Genomic DNA, 24,084 nt, shown 5'->3' with positions numbered 1-24,084 from the left:
GAGAATCGCAGAGTAGGGCCATATTTAAGAAGGGGTTTCTTTCAATATTTAGCTCAGCGGAAAGCAAACTTGGTCTGCGTTTGACAGATGACAATGCACACACACACACACACATACATACATGCATACTTGAATACACACATATACGATAAATATAAAAAGCTTTTGCTCGGCTAAGAGTTACCCTTAAGCCTGATTTAAATGTGTTTCAGCCCATCCATTAAAGCCAAGTTGAACTTAAAGCTCCATGTTCTATGACTAAATCTTTATATTATTTTCAAATACGGTTCTCAAGTACAACTAAAATATGTATCTACCTATTTAAGCCTTAGCACCCAATCCTCTGAGTCTTATACAATCCTGTTTCCATATAAATCCGCTCAGCAAACTCTTGATAAGTTATCTAAGAGGCCAACTGAAAAACAAAAAGCTTTAAACTCCACCATTATCTAATGTTTCCGATATTACAAAACACATTCCAAATTTAAGACTACTTCACTGCGATTTTACTTATGCTTATTTAAAGCCTTATAACCCTTCCAATCTTTTCTAGCTAGCCTGATCTACAGGCCAGATCCCATACAATTACATTTCATACATTAACACACATACAAGCAAACTCACACACACACATGCACACATTCACGTAAGTTTGCATGTAGATGTGGCCGCCTCTCTTGTAATAGCCGCTGCGACCCAGACCCAGTGCGTTCACTTCAGTGGAGCAAGTGGCGAGCAATTGCAGCTATCTGGGCCCCCAAATGGGTCAGGCCAAGTCAAAAGGGCTGCGCGATCATGGGGGAGCAGCAGCAGCAGTGAGTGTATGTGTGGCTGTGTGTGTGTGCGAGAGTGCGACAAGTGAGCAGGAGGTGATGATGCCGACGTCGACGTCGACGTCACTGCTGCAATATCATCGTGCAATCGCAACGACTATGACTCAATGCAAGTGTGTGTGAGAGAGAGAGGGACAGAGAGAAAGAGAGTGGGATGGAGAGAGAGAGTGCGAGAGCAAAAGTACTCTCTCAGCCGCCGTCGCCGTCTCCGTCTGCGTCGCTGTCACCGTTTGACGATGGCAGTAGAGCAAATTTTCACTTTCCGTTTGTTTAGTTGTTGGGGGCCTTTCCATTTACTTGCCAATTGCAATTGTGTGCGTGTGCGTGTGCGTGTCTGTGTTTGTGTATTTGTTTCTCTCTCTCACAGCTCAACATGTGTGCCTGAATATTGCAAATAAAGGAAGCAGAACAAGAGCTGAAGAAGAAGATGAAACAGAAGGAAGAGTTTGGCGTTTGTGCAAACACAGGGAAGGGGAAGGGGAGTGGGACGGGGTGTGGAAGCCATGGGGAGAACTTTAATGAGGCGACGACAACGAAGACGACGACGACGTCGTTGGCGACACAGACATACTTTTGCTAAGCTAGTGTGTGTGCAAAATGAGTCCAATGTACCGACAACTGGTAGCTGGTCAAGGGAGGCGAGCGTCAGGGGGAGGGGAGCACAGACAGCTCCTTTGGCAACAACACAAAACAGACACACACACACACAGCCAGAGCTAGAAAGATGGAGGTAGAGCGAGAGAAGGAGAGAGAGGGAAAGCAAAGCGGGGCACAGACACAGAGACGCAAAAGAATTTTGAAGAGGAAGCGCATTAGGTGGCTTTACTTTGGGGCTGGGCACCTCGACATGTCGGGACGGACTGCCAATTGAGTTGGAACTGGAACTGGAACTGGAACTGCGACTGAGTGCTGGTAGCTTAGGCTTGTGTTGTCGATTCATGTTTCATGTTTCAACAAAAGTCATTGAACAGACGCCGACGACGACAACTGCAAATGCTTGACTCCTGCTCCTGCTCCCGCTCCTGTTCCTGCTGCTGGCAACGTCTCGGCTCAGACGTTAAGTCAATGGTTAGGAAGTGTCGGAAATGTATCGCTTTACTGTGCTGCGGGGGAGGTGGCGGGAAGGGGTACCGCCTCCAATCCCCTTTGAGTATCATGCGAATCGCCGCGTCATCGCCAACGACGACGACGACGACGACGACAACTGCGACGGCGAGACAACATTTTCGGAGTAAACAGCAGTGAATGACCTCATATCATCTAATACACGCGCCATGCGCCCAAACCCAGTCAACAGACGCCCTTCCCTCCCCCACCCCTCCTCCACTCCTCGCCAGCTGCGACTGACTAACCTGCAGACGGTTGAGGAGCTTGCCAGCCCTCATTCCCAATCACAGTTACTCGACGATTACGATGGCAACAACGGCAACGACGACGTCGACGTCGACGTTTGTCAAACTTATTTGTGCTCCTCCATTCACGAAAAATCATCAGACTTGTAATTGTTACGGTTTCCACTGCTTTTTGGCTGGAGCAGAAGGGGGTGCGTCAGGGGGGGGGGGGGACTTGTTAGGTTGCTGGGAGATCTCTTTGTTTGACGGTCGGTAATCTGGTCAATGATGTTAGTTCTTTGTCTGCCCAGCAAGCGATGGGCGGTGGGTGGTGGGCGGGGCGGTCGGGGTCACTTGTAGGTTAAACGAGCGACATTTATGACGGCTGCGTTTGATTTTGATTTGGATTTAGATTTAGATTTTAATGCCAGCCAGATAAGGGATACAAATTCTGCTTGATTATCCCTATAAGCTGAAGCATAATTTTAACATTTGACCTGCGGGGATATCTCGATTAAAGAGAGCGAGGTGGGAGATAGAGATAGAGAGAGTGAGAGATGGAGAGTGTGAGCTGGAGAGAGACTGAGAGCGATTTGCAGCAGATGCAAGTGAAAGTGAAAATTTCTGGAATATATTGGCAATTTTTGAGTGATAACAATGCAAAACATCGACGTCTGACAGATTCCAGAATATTTTGGAAGTTTCTGGTGATAACAATAAAAGTATTTTAGACAATTTTCAAAAACAGATTCGACAAACGTATTATTTTGGTAATTACATTATTATCTGGGAGATAACAACTTTTGAGTATGTCCATAATGTCTATTGGCATAAAAATAACACAGGTCTAGACTGGAACTAAGAAGTAATAAAAACAAAGGGAAATTTCAAGACATTTCCAGAGAGCTGAAAGCTGTATACGTATAATCGTAAATATTATATGAATTCGAAGCTGAAATTTCATCCCTTCTTTACATTAGGTACAGTAAGACACTCCTCTTTGATCTCATGGCTTGGGCTGAGCGTTGATCATCAGTCAGTAAGCCAGTCAATCAGTCAGTCAATCAGTCTGTCATTTAGTCAGTCAGTCAATCAGTCTGTCATTAAGTCAGTCAGTCAATCATAATTGATAAATTTCATAATTTTTGGCCCAACAGTCAGTCAATTAGTCTTTCAGTCAGTCAGTCATTCAATCAGTCATTCAGTCAGTCATTCAATCATCCAGTCAATAAATACAAGTTAACAAGCTTATAAAGTTGGCCAACACTCATAACTGATGAGTTTAATAATAGTTGACCCAACAGATCAATCAGTCACTCATTCATTCAACAAGTCAGTCAATCAATATATACAAGTAAAAAGCAGATAAATTTGGCCAAGACTCATAATTGATAAGGTTAACAGCTGTTGGGCCAAGAAGCGCTTGTGAAGAGCTCGCTGTTTTCTTTTGCTGGCTTCAGGAAATTTCCAGTCGAGTTTTCAGCATTGTTTTCTTTTAATTGAATGTTGTTTCTTCTTCTATTTTGGTTGCACTTTTCGTTGTAGCTGCAGTTGTATATTGGCATTCACCTTTTCATTCAGAAAGCGACTAGCTCAGCGCTTTTATTGCCTCACAGCAGCAACCTTCAGCGCAACTGTTTCCCCATTTCTTAACAACAACAACAACAACAACGACAACACCTGAAAATGATTACGTTAGCCGAGAAGTTCAGTTACTTAAAAAACTAAACAACGCACTTGACCCTCAGCGAAAGACATAAATATCATTGTTATTAACATTGGAGCCGCAAAAAACAACAAAAACAACTGTTGTCAACTCTCGGCTGACCCACGCGGCGTATGCGCAACGTCCACAGGTGTAATTAAACGTGTAAATGCGGCCTGTTACATAGCAATTACATGAGCCGGGCCCAAAGCAGCGACCAAACAGTTACCGACGCAGCCCTTGAAGTTTGTGGCTTAAAGCGAACACACAAGCAGAAAGAAACCAGCGAGAAGTTAGAGAAGCACCAGCAACTGCAACAGATTTCGCATATTGCAGAATTGTTTTCAAGGGAATAGTTGCAGCAGCAAGCAGCAGAGCAGAGAGAAGTCCTGCTGGAATTGTCCTGGCCCAATCCCAGTTAATGATGACGAGAGCATCTATCGCGTCGTCTGGCTAGTTACTATGTCTTTATGTGTTTTAATTAAAGTTAAACGAAATCGAAAGCCAACCAGACAGCATTAAATGTTGTTCAAAGGAAATGGCTGATGGGGCAGCAGCAGATTTGCAGTTGTTGTCTCAATACCCATTGATAAATGTTTAGGTAGGGTATGCTGGACTAGTGCAAGTGCATGTAACAGACAGAGGAAGACATATGCATATATATATAACTGATCAGAATCATATGTATGCATATATACTTGATCAGACTCAAGTACATACATATATATAACTGATCAGAATCGGAATACCTGATAAAGTCGTCTGTCTATTCGTCAAGCTAAGAACAATTCTAGTTGTATGTTCTTCTTATCAACACCTAACACGCGCTTATCTCTCACTTTTCGATATCTCCATATCGATAAATATCGATTTTAAGACAATCTCTTACAAGCAAACCTCGAAGATTATAAGACCTAGATGCATCAAATTTGGTATGTCGACTATCTTTTTGAATACCTAGCTTAAGCATATTTCATTTTGTGCATACATTCCCTTCATTACCGCCAAATGAAAAGAAACCGTATTTATAAAGTTCCAGTCTTGCGCTTGGGAATGCACACACATTTGGCTATCATATTCGAGCCCTGAAAATTTCACAAAGATTGGCCTGTAAACAACAGAGATATCTAAGAACACATTTTCTATAGAGTGAAGAAGCACAGAGTGTGCCTATGTGTATGTGTGTGTGTTGAATGTGTGTAAAGACAGCTCGTCGCTAGTTTTAGGGTATCTCCCCGTCGGTCAGTCCAGTCTAGTCTGCTTGTTGTTGGCCATCCACATGGACTGGCTCTGCCCGTTTGAACGGCGCTTTTCCACTTGCACTTGACAACGAAAATGCCACAACAAAAAAAAAAAAACAGCAGAGCTGGCACAAACAAACAAACGAGCAAGAAAGACAGAAAGAAGGAGGAGGGAGAGAAAGAAAAAGAAAGAAAAACTCGTGAGCCAAACCACAAACAATGGCATCCTACTTTTGGCCACAACAAGTCGCTCATACGCCCCGTTGGCCCGGTTAGACCGTAGCCCGTTGGCATTGTTTGCCTCGTCTGCAGCGCTGCGTCTCGCCCCTCCCCATCCTTCGTCCCCTTCCCCTCCGCTGCCCGTCGCGTCTTTATCGTTTTTTGGTTTTCCTTTCTTTGGCCGCATGTTGCACTTGCACTTTCTTTTTGCATTATGGCGTGTGGAAAAACTTTCGATTTTCTCGCATAAAATGAACAAAATAATAAAAAAAAAAACAACCGAAAAGCAAATTATTTTTGCCGTTTTTTTTTGTTTGCAGCTGCAAAGAAAATGAAAGCGAGAAGTGCAACAACACGGCGCCGGAGACGGGCGACTCACTGCCAAATCTGTTAATAGGTATGTGAAGGAAAAAAACTCGAATCGGGTTTTCTTTCCCGCAGCGCCCTAAATTTGAAGCCTCGGGAGCAGCTCCGATGTTGGGCCAGTTTCATTTTATTACAATCACTTGAGGGTGTCAGAATCTAATCTTTATAGGAGATTATTTGGTGGAGAGTGTACGACTGCCAGAATACCCTTTAGCTGGAACTAAATGAAATATTGTGGAGTTGCTCGAAATATGTCCTCAATGTCTTGCCTGATTTGTGACTGACTAAGAGATAATCTGTAACCAGCCTTTATGAATGTTTTAAGTATATGTTTTAAGTTTCTTTTTCTTTTATCTGAAAAGTTAGATATTCTTATCTCGTGAGCCTATATCTTGTTTAATTCTCGAGATATGTTCAAAAAACAATTCACAAAATTATCGATTCTTAGAAAATTGGGAAACTTTATCGAAAAAAATCTGAAGCCTATTCTTTATGTGATGATAGAGAGGCTGAATATACCAAATTTGGGTCGCCACATCGTGAAGTATCTGAGAAAAGCGGGAAGATCAACTAAGCTCTTCCCTTATATAGATATCAGTGCATGTGAGGGATTATAGAAGAATGCTTATTTTCTTGTAAATGGATGAAGGGTATTTAAACTAGGTCCTCTATCCTTGTTAATGGATGGTGGAATACTACGAAAGAGCGCATATTTCCGTTCTAATGGGTGTAAGCGATTGCGAATTTGCTTATGAGTGCGTATAGAGTATTAAAAACGAGTGTATATTTCCTTGTAAATTAGTGTAGGGTATTAAAAAGAGTGCTTATTTCCCTTTAAACGGATATAGGGTATTAGAAGCGAGCGCCTATATCCTTCTAAATAGATGTAGGGTATTAAACCGAGGTCCTATTTCCTTTTAAATTAATGTAGGGTATTAAGAGCGTGTGCCTACCTTCATGTAGGTTCTCAAAAACGCGTGCCTCCTGCCTTTCAAATGGATGTAGGGTATTAAAAAACCTATTCATATGCCGCAGAGTTCGTCTGAAATCTTGTGCAACTAATCTCGATTTTATACCGATTTTGATGGCATTTAATAGCCGTATCGATGGTCACGTGCCACCTGCAACCGGAGCAAATTGCGGCTTGAGCTTGAGCCAAGCGAAATAATCATGATTTTCCTAACCGACTTTACCAGGTTGGATGACTTCAGAGCTCCGTTGCATTTGTATGCATCGTCGGTCATTCATAATGAAAGTGAATTTCGCATAGTTTTTCTTTCCTTTGCCCGCGATTGTGGGGAGGGGGAGGGGGAGGGAGGGGGGATGCAATCAGTGCGGACAGTTGCCAACATTTATCCGTATGTTGTTTGGGCTCGTTTTTCGTATATGGCTAATTTCTAATGCTCTGCCTCTCGCCAATTCGCACTCTCCGTCTGGGTAAGCCAGGCGCAAACCAGTTGAAGCCAACTTGTTGGCCAACTTGCCGCCCGTCCGACCGTCTGTTTGGCCGGCTGGCGGCCGCTTTTGGCATCGTCATCGTGCGGCACTCGGCCCTGGCAACACTGACTGACTAACTGACTGACTTCTTGGCGAAAACGTAAACAGCAAAACCAAAGGAAATCGCTCGCAAAAAGAAAACGTCGCTCGCAGCTCGCATCTGGCATCAGATTGTGCGCCTGTGTGCGCCTGTGTGCGTGTGTGTGTGTGTGTGTGTGTGTGTGTGTGTGTGCCACATGTGGCGACTGCAGCGGCCAGTTTCACATGCGATACTATCCGTTGGCTGGCTCTTGATTTTCCCAACTTTTCTGGCCAGTTTCTTGGCTTCAGCGCCCCGGCTCCCAAAGCCGGAAAGTATTTATTTTAATTAACGAACGGAACGTCGAAGCGTCGGAGTGTTCGAGTGTTGATTGTATATTCCCGAGTCGAGCCGGCGAGTGTGTTTGATTATTGTTTGGCATTTTCTACGATTTCCGAAAGCTATCAATTTCCATGTGTCGACTTTCCCTAGTTGAGCTTTGATCTGAAAGGATTTGCTCAGCAGCATCGCAGAGCGAGGGCTCGTATAATAAAGAAACATGTTTGTTTCAGACTTTTTCGCGTTTTTTCCACACTTGCGGGTGGAATTGCCTAAAACCCCGTCTTACTATGCACCTTGTCCACATAGGGCAACTACAGTAAAAATTTCAGACTCCTTGCTCTCATGTTTTGTGCGTCGATCAGTCAATCAGTCAGTTCGTCAATCAGTCAATCATCCAATCAATCAGTCAGTCAGAACAACAGTTTTATATACAGAGATTGAAAGTACATGAAAAACTTCGATTTGAACGAAAAGCTGAGTTCAAGGAGGTGCAAAATCAGTTCTACAAAGCAAACCTTATGCAGAATGCAGGTTCGAATCCTAAACGAAACTAACGACAATTCCTTTTTGAGTTTGCAGAATGCTTTCAAAAGTATTATTATAGAAAATCCTTCAAATTTCCCATAGTTTTAACTAATAATAATTATAGTAATTGTTTGAATAATATTAATAAGAATATTTCTTAAATAATAATAGTACTGTGTAATTATTATCATTTCCATTTAAATGCAGTATTTCTTTAATATTGTTTACAATTTTTCGCAATAGATTTTTGCAACAATACATGCCCGATCCCCCCACACGCCGCACGCCCCACAAGCCTCGCCCCATGGGCGGCAACCTCTGGCAAACACAATGCATCTAATCCCATATCGAAATGCATTGAAATGTTTCTCGAAGTCTCAAACTAAAAGTTGATTAAACTGCACAATAACAAACGGCAACAACAACAATTTTCAAGTTCAACACAATGAATATCAATTTGAAAGAGCTGTTTTGTTGGAAATTTTCCAAAATGTGCGAGTGTGTGTGAGTGTGTGCGAGTGTGTGTGAGTGTGTGCGAGTGTGTGTGTGTTTGTGAGATGCAGCTGCAACAACATTATGGATAAACTTAATAAACAGAAATTCTCACATATTATCAGGTGGGAGGGAGAGGGGCTCTGATTAGTACCTATGAAGAAAGAGCTACAAAATCCACTGAGAAAAACTATTAACAAAAAGTTCAAATGCAGTCCAACTGCAAATTGTAGCTGTTGTTGTTGTTGTTGTTGTAGTGTCTATGTGTGTAGCTGTATGTATATGTGTATGCGCTGCCGTAAGTTTCATTTTCATTTGTATACCCTGCAAAACTGGCTAGGTGCCCATTGAACTGATCGACCCTCACAGCTAGAACTACAACATATGATATGTGAATGCTTCTATATATTCAATATACGAATATAGTTTCCTGAAGTTCTTCATGTATGTACATATATAAGTATGTATGTATTACATATATGTGTGTTTTTTTCTAGTAAATTATTTACACATTTAAACACATGTAAATTGCGCTTACAGAGTATCTGTTAGTCGCGTGCACTCGCTTTGCCTAGTCTCTACTTGTTTTGGTTTTTGTTGTTTGTTTACGTGTTTTATTGAAAAAGATTTTCAATGCCATTATTATGCATGTCTGTGTGTGTGTGCGTGTGTGTAAGTTGTAAATGCAAGCAAAGCAAACGTCCGTCTAACTGTACGACCGTCAACCGCAGACATTGGGACAGAGAAGACAGAGACGACAGGCAATAGAGGCGTCGGCAGACGGCGGGCAGTGACGCTGACGCTGACGTCGATGCTGGCGCTGACAGCAACAGCGACTGCAGAAATAGCGTTTGCTGGCGGCAGCAGCTCATCTGACGTTCGTTTTTGTTAGCCAGTTACAGCTACTAACATACTACTTGCACATATATGTATGTATATGTATATTTATAGATATGTTATGTATGTGTGTGCATGCATAGCTGAATGTAATACGCACTTGTGAAAAGGTTGAACTTAAAGCTGTGCTGACAAATTTAAAGTTGATTACATTTTGTCCGCTCTGCTACATTCTGTCGTCCGCCATTTTTTATTCCTTTTCTACGCAGTTTCAAAAAAAGTATTTCACTAGGTTTAAGGAAACTTTCGACTAGCAGCAGCAAAACTTTAAGAGACCGATTCGTGCACTAACTGGAACCTGGTTCACTGGAGCCAAATGAACAATGTGTTCACAAAACCGAGCCTTAAGCGAGGCACTGGTTCGATATAGTGAACTGAACAAATCTCAATTAATTTATCGATTATTTATCGAGCTTGTGACGTCAGCTTTTACAAGTCCTTTCTCTGACCTTCTGACTGGCTTGGTACCAGCAAATTGTTAGAGCAGACCTCGCTGTTGACTCTAAGCTGTATTATTATTAATAAGTATATGTGTACATGAGCTCAAAGAAAGTTTTTCACCGACATGGATGGCCGGCAGCCGGCAAATTGATCGTGCAATAATTACTGCATAGCTGCAAAGTTGCAAGCAGCGAGTTGCAAGTTGCAAGTTGCTGTTGCTTTTGCTGGGGTTGATGATGAAGTTGTTGCTGCTGCAAATGGAAAGCAATGAGAGGGAAAGTGTTTTTTGCCACTATTGGCAGTTTTCATTTTCCATGGCATGCTGCTAATAATGCCAATCGTAATGCCGCATAATACACACACACACACACAGGCGCACACACACACACAGGCGCACGCACGCTCATGCACAGAGTGACAGAGACACACATCCATTCATTGGCATTGAAACGAGTCAAACGTCGCAGCTTTGGCTGGGTGGGACAGGGGGGCGCAAGCAGGGGGGGCAACGACAACACGGTACCCTAAGTGAGATCGATCTACAACTACAACACAACAGCCAGTACGGCAATAGCAAAAACAACAGTAGTCGCAGCAGTCGCAGCAACAACAACAACAACAACGACAAGCATCAAATTTGCACAAACTGCAAACTGCAAAACTGCAAACGACATTCAACCAATAGAAGTCAAAGTTCTGTGAGAAGGCGACAGATAACACGTCACTTGACTCGAATGGGGACATGGACAACATGCGTGCCGCCCCGTCAACCGCCACAGGCCCCCTGGGGCCCACAACCCCCAAGCGCTGTTTCGCGCCCGGCCAGTACGCTACTCACCTCTCCCCACCACCACCACACCACACACTACACCACACCACCTCTCACCACTCACCACTCGATGCTCGCGACAGTCAGCGATGTGAATCGAAATCGGAATCGGAATCGTCGTTAGCTTCGTTCCCCACGGGCAGAACAGCCATAGCCGCCCCCTCGCTACCACCATCCCTCCACCCGCCCACTGCCTGACCACCTTCTTCGTCTGCTGCTAAACCATACAAAACATTCTCAGGTCGCGCTGGCAAAGCGTTTTACATTGTTGCGTTTTGTTTTGCCTTCGTTTTCGGTACATTTTTAGTCGCTCTCCCGCTCTCCCTCTCTCGCTCTCTGGCTTGTTTATTTGTTCTCACTATTTATGTATTTTATAGAATATACGAACGTTGCAGTTGTTGTTCTTGTTGTTGTTGCTGCATGTTGCAACGGGTTGGCCCAAACAGGGCCAAAACTGGGGGCGCATTTGCTGGCGTTTATGGTCGTGGCTGCCTATCGGTAGCGAAAAAATACAAAAAAAAAAAAAACACAAGTCAAACAAAAAACAGATAAACATTTTTCAATTTAATTTGTTGCAGCCATTGTTGTTGCAGCCTGTTGTTCGGCACTTGTTGTTGCCTCTAGTTCTCGCTGCATTCTTGCCGCTTGCCTCTAGCTGCTGCCGCAGCATGCGGCGATAATGTTGCGATTGTGCCGCATATTGGTTATTGGCAACGGGTGTTTCGGCTGGTTGTCTGTTTCGGCCAAAGTCTGTTGCATCATGGGAACTGATTTAATTAAATAGAAGTGTGTTGTTTTCATTTAATTATGTATTTAAGAGCTTGAATATTCTGTTAGTCAGTAGATTGGAACCCCATTCAGTTGTTTCAGTTATTGGGCAGCGCCTTTCTATGCGATTTTCACGAAATTAACTTAATATTCACAACATTTTGGTTCTATTTTTTATGAATAAGCATTTTCTCTTTACCACCACTCGCAGTTTACTAACACTCGCTTTATCTCTCTCTTTCTCTTATAATCAACTTCTCTCTTTCTCCTTCAGTTGATCTCTCTCTCTCTCTCTCTCTCTCTCTCTCTTTCCTTTAATCGATTTCCCTTTCTCTTTCAATCAATCAATCTCTCTCTCTCTGTCTATCTTTCACTTTCTCTCTCGCTCTCTCTCTCTCTCTCTCTCTCTCTCTCTCTCTCTCTATCTCTCTCTCTCTGTCTCTTTTCTTGCCCCTCTCATTTCCCCTGTCTCTTATTCACACCTCAGTCTGTATCGCTGTGTCTTTCCATAATTCTTAGATTCTGTCTCCCTTCCTGTCTATATCTTCCTTTCTCTTTCTGTCTCATATTTCATCATCTTTCTGTCTACACATCTTTTCCTCTATATTTCTTATCCATCTTTGTCATATTATTTGTCTGTGTATTTCTCCTCTTCTTTCTATTCCTCACTCTGCCTTCCACTACCTCAGTCGCTTACTCTTTCCATCTGTAACGCCTTTCTATGCGATTTTCATTGCAACGTTATATTCCTATAACAGTTAACTTGATCAGTTGTCATACCTTGTACAACACTTTCCTACGGCAACACCCTGTAAAGGCAGCTATAGCATAAATGTCTACTGAGACACACACACGAACACACACACACATGAACACACACACACAAATGCATTTAATTTGCTTAGGCATATTTTTAATTTGCGAGGAAGGAGAGCAAACATTGAGCAGCACACAGATACGAAACTGCACACACACACACACACACACACACACACAAGAGCGACACTCACGCTGCGAATGCGTGTTGTTGTTGTTGTTGTTGTTGTTGAGACACAAACGAATGAATCAAACGAATAACCGAGCGACACACGAATAAAACGAACGAATATAAATAATAATAGCAACAAAATTTCCTTTTCTAGGTCTAGGCCAGATGCACAATTACATTCTAAAATATGCACATATGTTTCTCTGCAAGTGTGTGTGTGTGTGTGTCTTGTCGCTTGAGTCTCCCGATTCTATAAACTTGGCTGTCGAGTGTCGCTTGCACTTGACTATATGAATATATATCTATATCTATATCTATATATATGTATATAGAGCGCATCTGGAGATCTATATGAGTTCCTGCCTGGCGGTTCGCACATAAATGTTGCAGCCATAATTCAGCTTTGTGGCACGCCCCATTGTCAGTTGGTTTTGGCCACGTTGCAGGCCCATAAATATTTAAATAAGCCACACGGATGCGTATCGATATCCAGATACATATACATATATATATATAGATATATAATTTATACACAGTCGCAGCCGGATTATAGATGCACACGTTGTCGTACTCAACAGACATCCGCCTAATATTTTTTTGCTGTTGCAGTTGTTGTTGTTGTTGTTGTTGTTGCTGTTGTTGTTGCTGTTGTTGTTGTGTCTCTTACGCAGTATTTCGCTTTCGATTTTGCGTGCGTTGTCTCTGTGTTTATTCATTTTGAAGGACAGACAACAGTCTATGTCTATGTGTCGATGTGCCTGGGTGTCGATCTGAATACCGACCAACGCCTGGCGATGTCGCCCCAGTCCCACTGCACACAGCACATAAATAGACACACATACACACACACACACACACAGACACACAGACACACACACACACACACACACACACACACACACACACACACACACACACACACACATCTATACATAGTATATATATACTTATAGCATATTCTTATTAAATCTTGCCACATTCTGGCCGCATAAAGTCTGTCTGGGGCAAACTCTCTACGCATTATTTGCACTCGACTGCTGGCATAATATGATTATTGCAATCTTAAACATAATTTGCTGACACATTTGCAACATTCTCGACGTGTTATGCAAATGATAAGATTATGAAGTTGGCCGTGAAATATTCTTATTGGACTTTAATCATAGTTAGCCACAGAGTGTTGCGTCTGATAGATAGATATACCAACAAATAGCTAGACTAAACAAGTAAGGGAGCTCCCGACTAGGGGATACCCTGAACACCCTTCTTCCAACATCAAATGCATACATATATTCTATTTTAGAAGCTATATGTCAAGTTTGGTGACTCTAGCTCTTATTATTTACCAAAATGGCCCAAAAAACAGGATGTCGATATCAATTTTTATCGATTGCTTGGAAACGGAGTAAGTTATCGATTATCGGAAACAAACTCGATCTGCGCGGGAACTAGGAGCATCTACATCTAAAATTTCTAGCTCTTATAGGTTCTGAGATCCTTGCGTTCATACATACGGAAGGACGGACGGACGTACGGACGGACGGACAGACAGACGAACATGGCTAGATCGACTCGGCTATTGGTGCTGATCAAGAATATATATACTTTATGGGGTCGGAGATGCTTCCTTCTGCCTGTTACATACATTTGGATTTTGCACAAATACAATATGCCCTTGTACCCATTTTTAATGGGTTCAGAGTATAAAAAGAGTTTAGATAGAGCTCAAATGTAGTCTGAAAAGATATAGCACATTAAAGTAGAAAAAGAATTTTACACAATTTCTGATTGGAAATTTGCAAGAAAATCGATTAATTATACGCTCGGAAATTTGAAACTTAGACTCAATCAAAGGTTATATATAGTATATAGAAGCCAATAAAGAAATTCGTATTTAACTCTGATAAATATGTTTGTAAAAATTTTGAAAAAAAAGTCCGCTTGGAAATCGTTTATTTATAGACTGTATCTAGAAGTTATATTAAATCAAAATTTATATATAGTTTATAGATTACAATAAAGCAAAAAAGTTCAAAGTTCTCTCATATACTTCGATATTGTTAAAACCTCAGACTTTTCTAAATATTACTCACATTTCTGGCACTGAGTAACTCACAAAATCTACCAAATCCGTATTATAAGCATCTATCTCTATCTATATCTATATGTATGTGTGTGTATTAGATACATATATACATGATGTACATGCAATTAGTCGTCTGCGGATGACACAGATACGTCTGCGATACTTTTCCGCTCATTTTCCTCATTTGCCAAACGTAATTTTCTTCGCTTTGCACAAATTTGCTCGTGAGATAAACGTCTATCATGCATATCCGTTTACACAGATACTAAGCGAATGTGCATGTATGTGTGCGTGTGCGTGTGTGTGTGTGTGGTGTCGGCACGATCAGAAGACTATAAACCTAGACATATATATGTATATATTGTATAGCAAAGCTATATTTATGGCAAAGATGCTGCAATGCGAGTGGGAGTGTGGGTGGAAATTCAGGTGGGTGGTCGGCTGGCTGACTGACAGGAGGTGCTAATTAGGGGCACACGCTAAAACACACACACACATGTGTATTAGTGGGCCTATTGAATGTTTGCCAATGGGTCACAGGTACCACATGCAGCGAGTCACTAAGAACTGGAACTGGAACTAGAAGTGGAACTGCTGCCCGAAACTAGAAGCTCGCGTACTGCGCCCAGAATGTTTGCTCAATGACGGAAAATGGATATGCAAACAAGAAGCAACAAAAAAAAACCAAGAGCAGTTGATTTTGTATAATGAAGCGACTCGCGCCAATGAAAGCAAAACGACTGCGACGCTGGCAGCGACCGCAGCCTGAGACAGAGATGGAGACTGAGACGTTGGCAGCGTTGTTGACGATGCGCATCTAAGTTTTTTTTATGTCTCGCGGGGTAAAGGAGAGCTTTCGCAGACTCTCGCGAGCGGCTCAGTGAATGTGTGTGTGTGTGTGCGTTTATGTGTTTGCCTTGCGTTTGCTGCTGCTACAAGTACACAACACACACACACACAGCATACATACATAAAACACAGCGTCACGCGAGTGCAGCGAACTAATTCAAGGCTGCATACCACACGCTACAGCAAAGCAAAAATAAAGCTATCATTGTATTAGTGTGTTGCTCTCCGCTTGGTTGGGCTCGCCGCGGCGAGTGTGAGCGAAATGTTTTTGCTCTCAGTGTGTGCATGTGCATATACTTGCGACTGTGTTTGTGTGTGTGTGTGTCTGTGCAGGCAAGACAAGTTCAGCGCTAAGCATTCAAAGCCGACCAAAGCTAAGCGCAGCGGCAGAGACTGAATTAGCGGCGAAGTGGGGGCGAAGAAGCAGACTAAGACCTGAGACTCAGTGACTGCGACTGAGAATATTGTAAGGTTGTATCATCAACAGCAGCAGCAGCAGCAGCAGCCTCACGATCATTATGATGATGATCATCATTATCAACGTTGTCATTTGGCGCTGGCTTTTGTTTTCATTTCTGCTTTATAACGAGATGCGAAGTCGGCACACGCTCTAATGCAATCAACAGCCAGCGAACGTCGCGCAAACTGCGAAACTGGAACTGGAACCGAAACACACACACACACGCACTCACACACACATACACAGCTGCATACTTCTGCGCCCCCGCCCTGTGACCACATTCAGGGGGAACTGTATTCAGTTCATTTGCTCAATTCTTGTCGTTTGTTGCTGTTGTTGTTGTTGTCGCTTTTGTTATTTAGTGCTTGTGCTGGGCAGAAGGGGGTTGGGGTTAGCTGTCTAATGGGCACAGCGAAATGTGTTGCCTTTTGTTGTTGCTACAATTGCATATGGAAAAGCGTTGCCGATGTCGCCGCATTTCATTTTCATTGGCCGTAATCGCGTGCATAGAGAAAATGCACCATTTCCACCTCCGTTGCGCCAACCCACCACGACTCACCTCCCCTGCAGATTTGCTCTGTTATTATTATCTGTTTTCTGTTTTGTGTCTGTTTTCTGTGTGCAGCTATTGCATTGTTGGTGTTGTTGTTAGCTGTTGGGGTGAAGGTGAAAATTGCCAGCTCAACGGGAGAGTGAGAGGGGGGGGGGGGGGGGACTCAACGATCGTCGACCGATCGTTTGCTGCAGTTGTTGTTGTTGCTGTTGTTTTTGTTTGCTGTGTTAATGGGTTACGGTGCAATTAGGACAGTGGGACCAAGGAGAGTGTTGAAATTGAATTTGAATTTGATTTTTAACGAGCGTTAAAAATGCACTCAACGAAAAGTGAGAGTATTAGAGGAGGGAATATAGGGGAACAGATACATATGTAGATGATATTTGTGTATATTCCTTACAATAAGATCTGCATCTTATCTATATATATGTATGTATATTGTATATCTTTTTCTGATCCCCCTTTGACCTGTTTGTACCTCTAGTTACTCCGATCACAGCCCATTCATCTTGTGTGCCAAAAGTTATTAAAGATTTTCTTATTGATGAAGTCGCCATTAATCAATCGCAACAAAATGGCGCTGGAAATGACATCATGTGCGATACAAAAGACGAAAGACACGGCCCCCATGTAACACACAGACTTAACAAGGTGAGGCTCCTGCGACTGGGCAGGTATTAAGAACAAATGCAGAAGCAGTTGCTAGAAGAACGACTAGACAAATACCCTGTATTTGGAAATATCTGGGAATATCTTTAGATAGTAGTAGCTGCGAAATGGGGTATAGATATGGGCGTATATAGAAGAGGAAGAATATAGAAAACTGCGTGTATGTACTATGCTAGAGTATAGATAGGGTAGGCAGCATTGGAGAGAAAGTCGGTGAGAAAGTGGAGTATGAAAGAGTATAGCCCATCTTTATGGGCTATAGGCTCAGCTCTATACGCCAAATATATACTTAGTATCTGTACAGTGCAGCTTATAAAGTTTAAAGTATAAAATATGATATATTTAATATATATATATATATTTGATATATATCTATACGAGAAAGTAAAGATAATACTCTTGCAGACATTTCTTTGCCTTATCCGATAAAACAGTTCAATCCAATATTTTCTATAGAGACTAGGTCGCATAGAGGAGGTCATGGGATCTCAAAGGAGTAACAAAAAAATATATACGTAAGTAAAAAACTTTTTAGAAATTCTCAATGAACTTGACGCACTATTGTGAAACCTAAACACCCTGCACAAACTGTTCTGCAGGGTATACAAATGATATCCGTTAATACTTGAACCCAGCGGTCAGCTGCGTCTTGCGTGCAACAAAAAGCAGCAACAGCAACAACAACAACAACAACAACAACAACAAGAGAAAAACTGAACAGTTTTAGACAAGTCGCCAAACAAATGCATGAAAATTAAAACGAAACAAATAAATGAAAAACTAAACAAAAAAACAACAACAAGTGTGCGCACATGCACAGATACAGATACAGATACAGATACAGATACATTTATATGTATGTATATATGTGTGTGTGTATTTATATATATATATATATACAACAATTGCCAATCCACCAATCAACAAAATTGCAAAGTGCATTTAGCAGTGGCAACGTTTTGCACTTGAGGCAAGTGGCAGGCGGGGCAGGGCGTTCGGCAATGGGAGGGGGGTAGGTAGGGGGGGGGGGAGGGGGCTAGGCGCTTTGACGGCGGTGACGGTGGTGACAGTGACGTGCTCGGCCCGGTTCGCTGGCTGGCAATGGACAAATGAACGCCCCTGACATCGTTAGTTGTTGTTGCAGTTGTTGTTGTTGTTGTTGTTGCAGTTGTTGTTGTTGTTGCAGTTGTTGTTGTTGTTGCAGTTGTTGTTGTTGTTGCAGTTGTTTGTTTCAGCTGCTTTAGTTGTAATGTTAATTGTCGTTTGGCGATTCGCTGGCCGGCCGGGGCACACGCAGAAATCCTGATTTGGCCATAACAACGCACATTTGAAAAGCCGCGACACGATTTGAAATTCAAATTTGTTGCCAAAGCGCAGCCAAGAAAAATGCGTGCAACGAATTGTTGTTGTTGCAGTTGCAGTTGTTGTTGTTGTTGTTGTTGTTGTTGTTGTTGTAGCCATGAGCCATGGCTAAAAGCACTTATGCACTGGCTACCAGCACAGTAAAATGTCAGTTAACTAATCAAAAAGCCGCACTCAACGAGGGTTGGACAACAAATGGGATATAAATATGAAAATTTGTTAAGAAATTATTAATTTATCAAACATTTGCCAGGCGGGCGAATAAATAATGAGGCGCAAATGTTATTAAACATTTTTGTGTTCTGATTAGACTTTTAGCTGTTCATTTTTCTATCAAGCATTTAATACTCAAAACCTTTGTCGAACATTAATAATTAATTAACAATCAATAAAAAAAATAATTAACTTTAATAGACAAATCCAGTCGAACCACGAAGTTCAGATAATACAAATTAACTTGCATATAACTTTATATATTTATTAATAATGATTGTTAATCATGATTTATGTTAATTATTTATAATAATCAATAATTTAAATAAAGCAATTATCATTTTTATATTTAATATTTGGGCATTTTATTTATTTATTATTTTTGCATCTATTTATATAAAATTATTGAAAATATTTATTATTTTTTTGATTACTTTTTGTTTATAATTATTTTATTTTTAAACAATTTTTTATTATTAATTATTTAAGAATTTAAATAATTATTGAAAATAATTATTATTTTTAATTTTTATTTTTTTGTTTACTTTTTGTTAATAATTTTTTAAATGAATTAATTGTTTATTATTAATTATTTAGGAATTGTAATGAATTATTGAAAATAATTATTCTTTGATTATTTATATTAATTCTTTTTGATTAATTGAGCAAATTTCTTTCAATACATAATAATAAAAATTACTTTTTATATTTTAGAAGAAACAAATAGAATTGTTTTCCCTGAATTTCACAAGGAATTTTTCATTTCTGCATTTGACGGAAAATTTGTAAATTCGTATCGCAATTTTAAAGTTCAAAAGTGAATTAAAAATAAAAAATTGAGCAAAAATAATTAAATATATAATAATATAAATAATAAAAAATAAAATAAAAAACAAAAATTGGCCAAAGTTTGAAGAGAAAAAATGTTATTAAAATTCTTTACGTAAGAAAATCTGCGACAGGTAACTTTTTTGTCACTTCCATTTTTTTTAAATATATCCATTGAATTAATAATTTTTTTATTTTTAAATATTGCTGGAAGAACGTAAAATTGTGCGCAACAGCAACGAAACAGAAACGTTTTAATTTATGTGCGAGCAGGACCATAAAAAACAGACGCCTTAATAAAAAGTGTCACAAGAAAAGAAATGAAAAGAAAAGCCACACACCTGATCTGTAAAGAATTGCAATGGCTTTTGGCAAGTTGGAAAATTGTTAGCTTGGGCAACTTGTGAGAGAGTGCAGCCCTGAAGTGAGCGGAACGCAGAAACTAACGCACTTTTCAAAATTGAGACTGCGGCTGTGTCGCCGTGTGTGGAACCCCTTGACATTAATAACGTGGCCAAGACGCAGTCAAAAGCTGCAAAAGCTGACGGTGGAAGGGGGAAGGGGGCAGGGGGCTGGCTGGGCAGGGTGGCCGCAATAGAACCTTGGACCCGCAAAGCGAACAATCTTTTGCAGCCGCCGTCGTTAGCCGTTTACAATGTCAACGGCTTGCTGAGAGAAGCGGAGAGAGAGAAGCGGAGAGAAGAGCGGAGAGAGAGAAGCATCGAGAAGCGACGACGGCGACTGTGATTGGGCCAAAGAAGCAGAAAAGGTGGCCACTCGTCAAAGCGTATCCTTGAAATGTGCAAATTAAAGTTCAATGCTTGAGCGGCGCTTGAACCCGCAGCAGGACAGGACACGACCCAGCCGCGGGCAGCAAAAGTCGTCTAGCGTCTGTCAGCCAACCAAAAAAGCAGCCCAAAACCCGTACGCCACCCACGCGGCCACCCACTCGGCCGCCCAGTCTGCCGCCCCGCCCCGCCCCGCCTAGTCGAGCAGAATGCTGATTGCGCCCATTTTGATGTCTGTTTCGGGTTTTTTTCTTCTCTCTTGTTGTTGTTGTTGTTTGCCTTTTCTACGGCTCGCACGAAAATTTCAAGTTCAAGGTTGCCGGAAAGCAGCCGTTGCCACGCCCCGCCCCGCGCCGCGCCGCGCCGCCCACAAGCAGAGCCCAGGCCATAAAAGTCGTCGCCAACTTTGCCTTTGTCTGCTTTGGGCCCAGGCACGCACACGAAATGCTCGCCCCCTGCCAGCCGCCATTTTGTTACGCGCTCTCTCTCTCCCGCTCTCGCTCTCCCTTCGTGTGTGTGTGTGTGTGTGTGCACACAGGCGCGCTTCCTACGGCCGCAGTGGCAATATCCTTTTGACCTTGAGCACACAATTTCCACACGCAAAATTTATTGACCTGCCGCTATGCGCCATCTCGCCTGCTCTCTCTCTCTCTCTCTCCCACTGGCTCTCCCGTCTGTCTGTCTCTGTCTGGCGCGTGTAAAGGAAACATAAAAAACCCGAAAATATAACAACAAATGCAAAGGCGACGCGTCGCACAGCCGCTGCCCGCGCCCAGCCCCGCTGAGCCCCGTCTGGCTGGGGTCCCTTTTTAGAAAAGGAAGTAGGTGCCCGCAGAGTCAACCTTGGCGACAATGGGCGTGCCGGGGCGGGGCGGGGCGGGGCGGCTGTTGCCTCTGTGTGTGCCTCCGCCGTGTATGTGTGTGTGTGTGTGTGACAGTAAATATCTGCGAGGCAGACGTCGTTCAAACTTGCTGCATTAATTATTATTTGTTTTTCACAAGCTGGGCATATTAAATTAAATCGAGAAATTAAATAAAAAACACTTTTTAAACTGTATCATTCTATACGTAACGTAAACGGTAAGCGCCAAGTTTCCCGCTCGTTACGATAAACCCCATACGGTATGCTATACGCTTAGCAAAGTTTAGCTCCCACTGCGTCACGCCTAGCACGTACAACAACCGCTAGGCTAAACTTGGTTTAGCTCAGACACACACACACAATACAAGCAGCTGCATCTAGCAAGAACAACCGCTGCGTAAATTGACTTAGCTAAGACACACACATACAAATACAAACAATTGGCACAGTTGCCATCAAACTTTTAAGCACAACGCTTTAGCCGCCGCCAACTTCAAGCGTGCCACAGCTACGCGCAGCCAACATCACGTGACTGAGCCGCAAGTGCAGCCAACTTCACGTGTGCTCAATTGGCGCGCAATTGAATTTCAAATAACTTCAGATCAAATATAATGATACAAATAAAGTGAATAAATAAAATGACTTACCATCTAGTTTATCCAGCCGCTTGTCAATATTCAAGCACTTCGACATTAACTTTTCCACCAGCAACGGATTCGCCGAGGCGCTGGTCACAGTCACAAAGCGCGACTCCTCCGGCGTACACTCGCCGTTTCCGTTCCCATTCCCGTTGCTGTTGTTGTTGTTATTGTTGAGCAGATCGCAGGGCAGCAGAAAACCTAAACGAAAGTTAAGAAAATATTAATTTGCATAGATTTATTTGTTCTGCATTTGCCAAAGCTCACCATTCCGCTTGGCCGCCGTTGCCGTTGCCGAGCTGGAGCCAAAGGCAAGCAGCGCCTGACCATGCCCATTGCCGGAGCCGCTATCCGCCAGGCTGGCGCCCACCGAGTCCACCAAGCCCTGCACGCTCAGCTGGACATTATCCTTCGCCAGGAGATCGTCGCCGGCGACAACGGCGGCTGCGACGCTCGCGAAATCGTTGTCGCTGATGACGACGTTGTTGTTGTTGTTGTTGTTCTCCTCCTAGGAAATAGATAGCATAGAAGAAGGCAGAAAAAGAACAGCAGAGAATTGTGTTGTTGTTGTTGTTTTTGGGGAAGAAAAGAGCAAAAGGAAATAAAAAACATAAATGGTAAAATGCTTCAATGCGAGTTTCGGTAAATAAGAGATAAAAGCAATAAGGTCCTGCGCAAGAAATTCAAGTGTGTTTGTGTGTGATTATGTGTGTGTGAGTGCGTGCGTGTGTGCGTGTGTGTGTGTGTGTGTGTGTATATGTGTGTAGTTCAACTTGTCTGTGTGCTTGGCGGATGTACATTTTCGACTTTGACCTCAACGGTCGCCAAATCGGACAGCAGGCTCTCGATCTCAAAGTTGCTCTCGGAGAGCGTCCGAAACAGCTCGTCGGAGGAGTCGCTGCCACAAAGCGGCTCCACCACCACATTCACATTCCGCGCCGCCGACCCGCACAAGTCCGCCGACTGCTGCTGCTGCTGTTGTTGCTGATGTTGTAGTTGTTGTTGTAGTTGTTGTTGGTGCTGCTGCTGCTGATGCTGCTGTTGTTGTAGTTGCTGCTGTTGCAGTTGCTGCTGCTGCTGCTGTTGCAATGTGTTGTTAGCGCCAACTGTGGGATTTATATTCTCAGCGTTCACCGTGGAATCATCCTGCAGCCAGAGGGAGGAGGGGAAAGAGAAGGAGAGACAGAGAGAGGGAGAGGGAGGGAAAGAAAGAGAGAGAGAGAGAGATTTTATTATTCCTTGTTATTTGTATGAAACAGTGTTGCCAACTACAGTAAAAGTTGCTGTATTCAATGTGAAAAATATCTAAATTAGTTATCTAATCAGAAATAGCCAAAAATCTCAACTATTTCCTTGATATTTGCCTAGAACAGTGTTGCAAACTACAAAAAAGTTGCTGAATTAGCCTTCTAATCAGATATTTGTTAAGCATAGTGTTGCCAACCATAGAAAAAGTTGCTGAATTTAATCAAAAAGTAGCTAAATTATCTTTCTTATCTTACTTTTACTAAAATAATGAGCTAAACTTGTTTACAATTACAACTAATTCCTTGATATTTGCCTAGGACAGTGTTGGAAACTACAAAAAAGTTGCTGAATTTAATGTCAAAACTAGCTGAATTGGCTTTCTAATCAGAAATAGCCGGAAAAAATCACATTCAGCTAGATATTTTAGCTATATCCTTGATATTTGCTTAGAACAGTGTTGTAAATTACAATAAAATTTGCTGAATTCAATGTAAAACTAGCTGAATTAGCTTTATGATGAGAAATACCCAAAAAAAAAAGGCTAAACCAGCTTTAACTCTAGCCAAATGTAGCTTTAAAATTGGGTGAGTTGTCAGCATTGGGACGCACCGTTATGCAGGTTGCCAAATCTAGACCGCCAACAAGACGACCATCGTTATCCGGACACCAGAGCAGTGCGTCATCGATAAAGGGCATCGCTGATAGGGCAAAGCCTGCACTGCAAATACCGTTAACTGCCAGCGTAAAGCCGTTTCCTGTTGCCCGCTTCACTTGAAAATGTCCTTTAACCCGTCGGTTAACTTCTCTCTCTCTCCTTCTCTCTTCCTCTTTCTCTCCTTCTCTCTTTCTCCACTTGGTTTGTATTTGTTGTAAACTTGTTCTTATCACACGTTATCTAATTATTCACTTTTTATTTGTTTCTTTCACGAATTTTCTTTTATACAAATTGTTAGGCACTTTCTTTAAGACGGTTTTGGTTTGGTTTCCGTTTTTTTATTTTGTTTTTTTTTTTTGTATTTAATTTCTTGTAGTCTT

The 24,084-nt window shown here is 42.1% G+C and overlaps 1 protein-coding gene across 1 annotated transcript; it reads right to left on the bottom strand.

The window, feature by feature from the left end:
• Positions 1 to 1,783: 1,783 nt before the first annotated feature.
• Positions 1,784 to 24,084, bottom strand: LOC115771226 (ecdysone-induced protein 74EF-like). The gene is made up of 6 exons (XM_030716827.1): positions 23,659 to 24,084; positions 22,844 to 22,947; positions 22,600 to 22,699; positions 22,069 to 22,309; positions 21,811 to 22,002; positions 1,784 to 2,037 (listed from the first exon to the last, which is right to left on the bottom strand). The coding sequence occupies exons 1-6, from the start codon at positions 23,743 to 23,745 to the stop codon at positions 1,784 to 1,786; spliced, it is 978 nt and encodes a 325-aa protein (XP_030572687.1). The 5' UTR covers positions 23,746 to 24,084.

This window comes from Drosophila novamexicana, unplaced genomic scaffold (assembly GCF_003285875.2).
Source record: "Drosophila novamexicana strain 15010-1031.04,08,12 unplaced genomic scaffold, DnovRS2.1 tig00000024-arrow-pilon, whole genome shotgun sequence".
Lineage (NCBI taxonomy): Eukaryota > Metazoa > Arthropoda > Insecta > Diptera > Drosophilidae > Drosophila > Drosophila novamexicana.
Note: the sequence above shows the minus strand (reverse complement) of the source record. Positions and strands in the feature narration are given on the sequence as shown.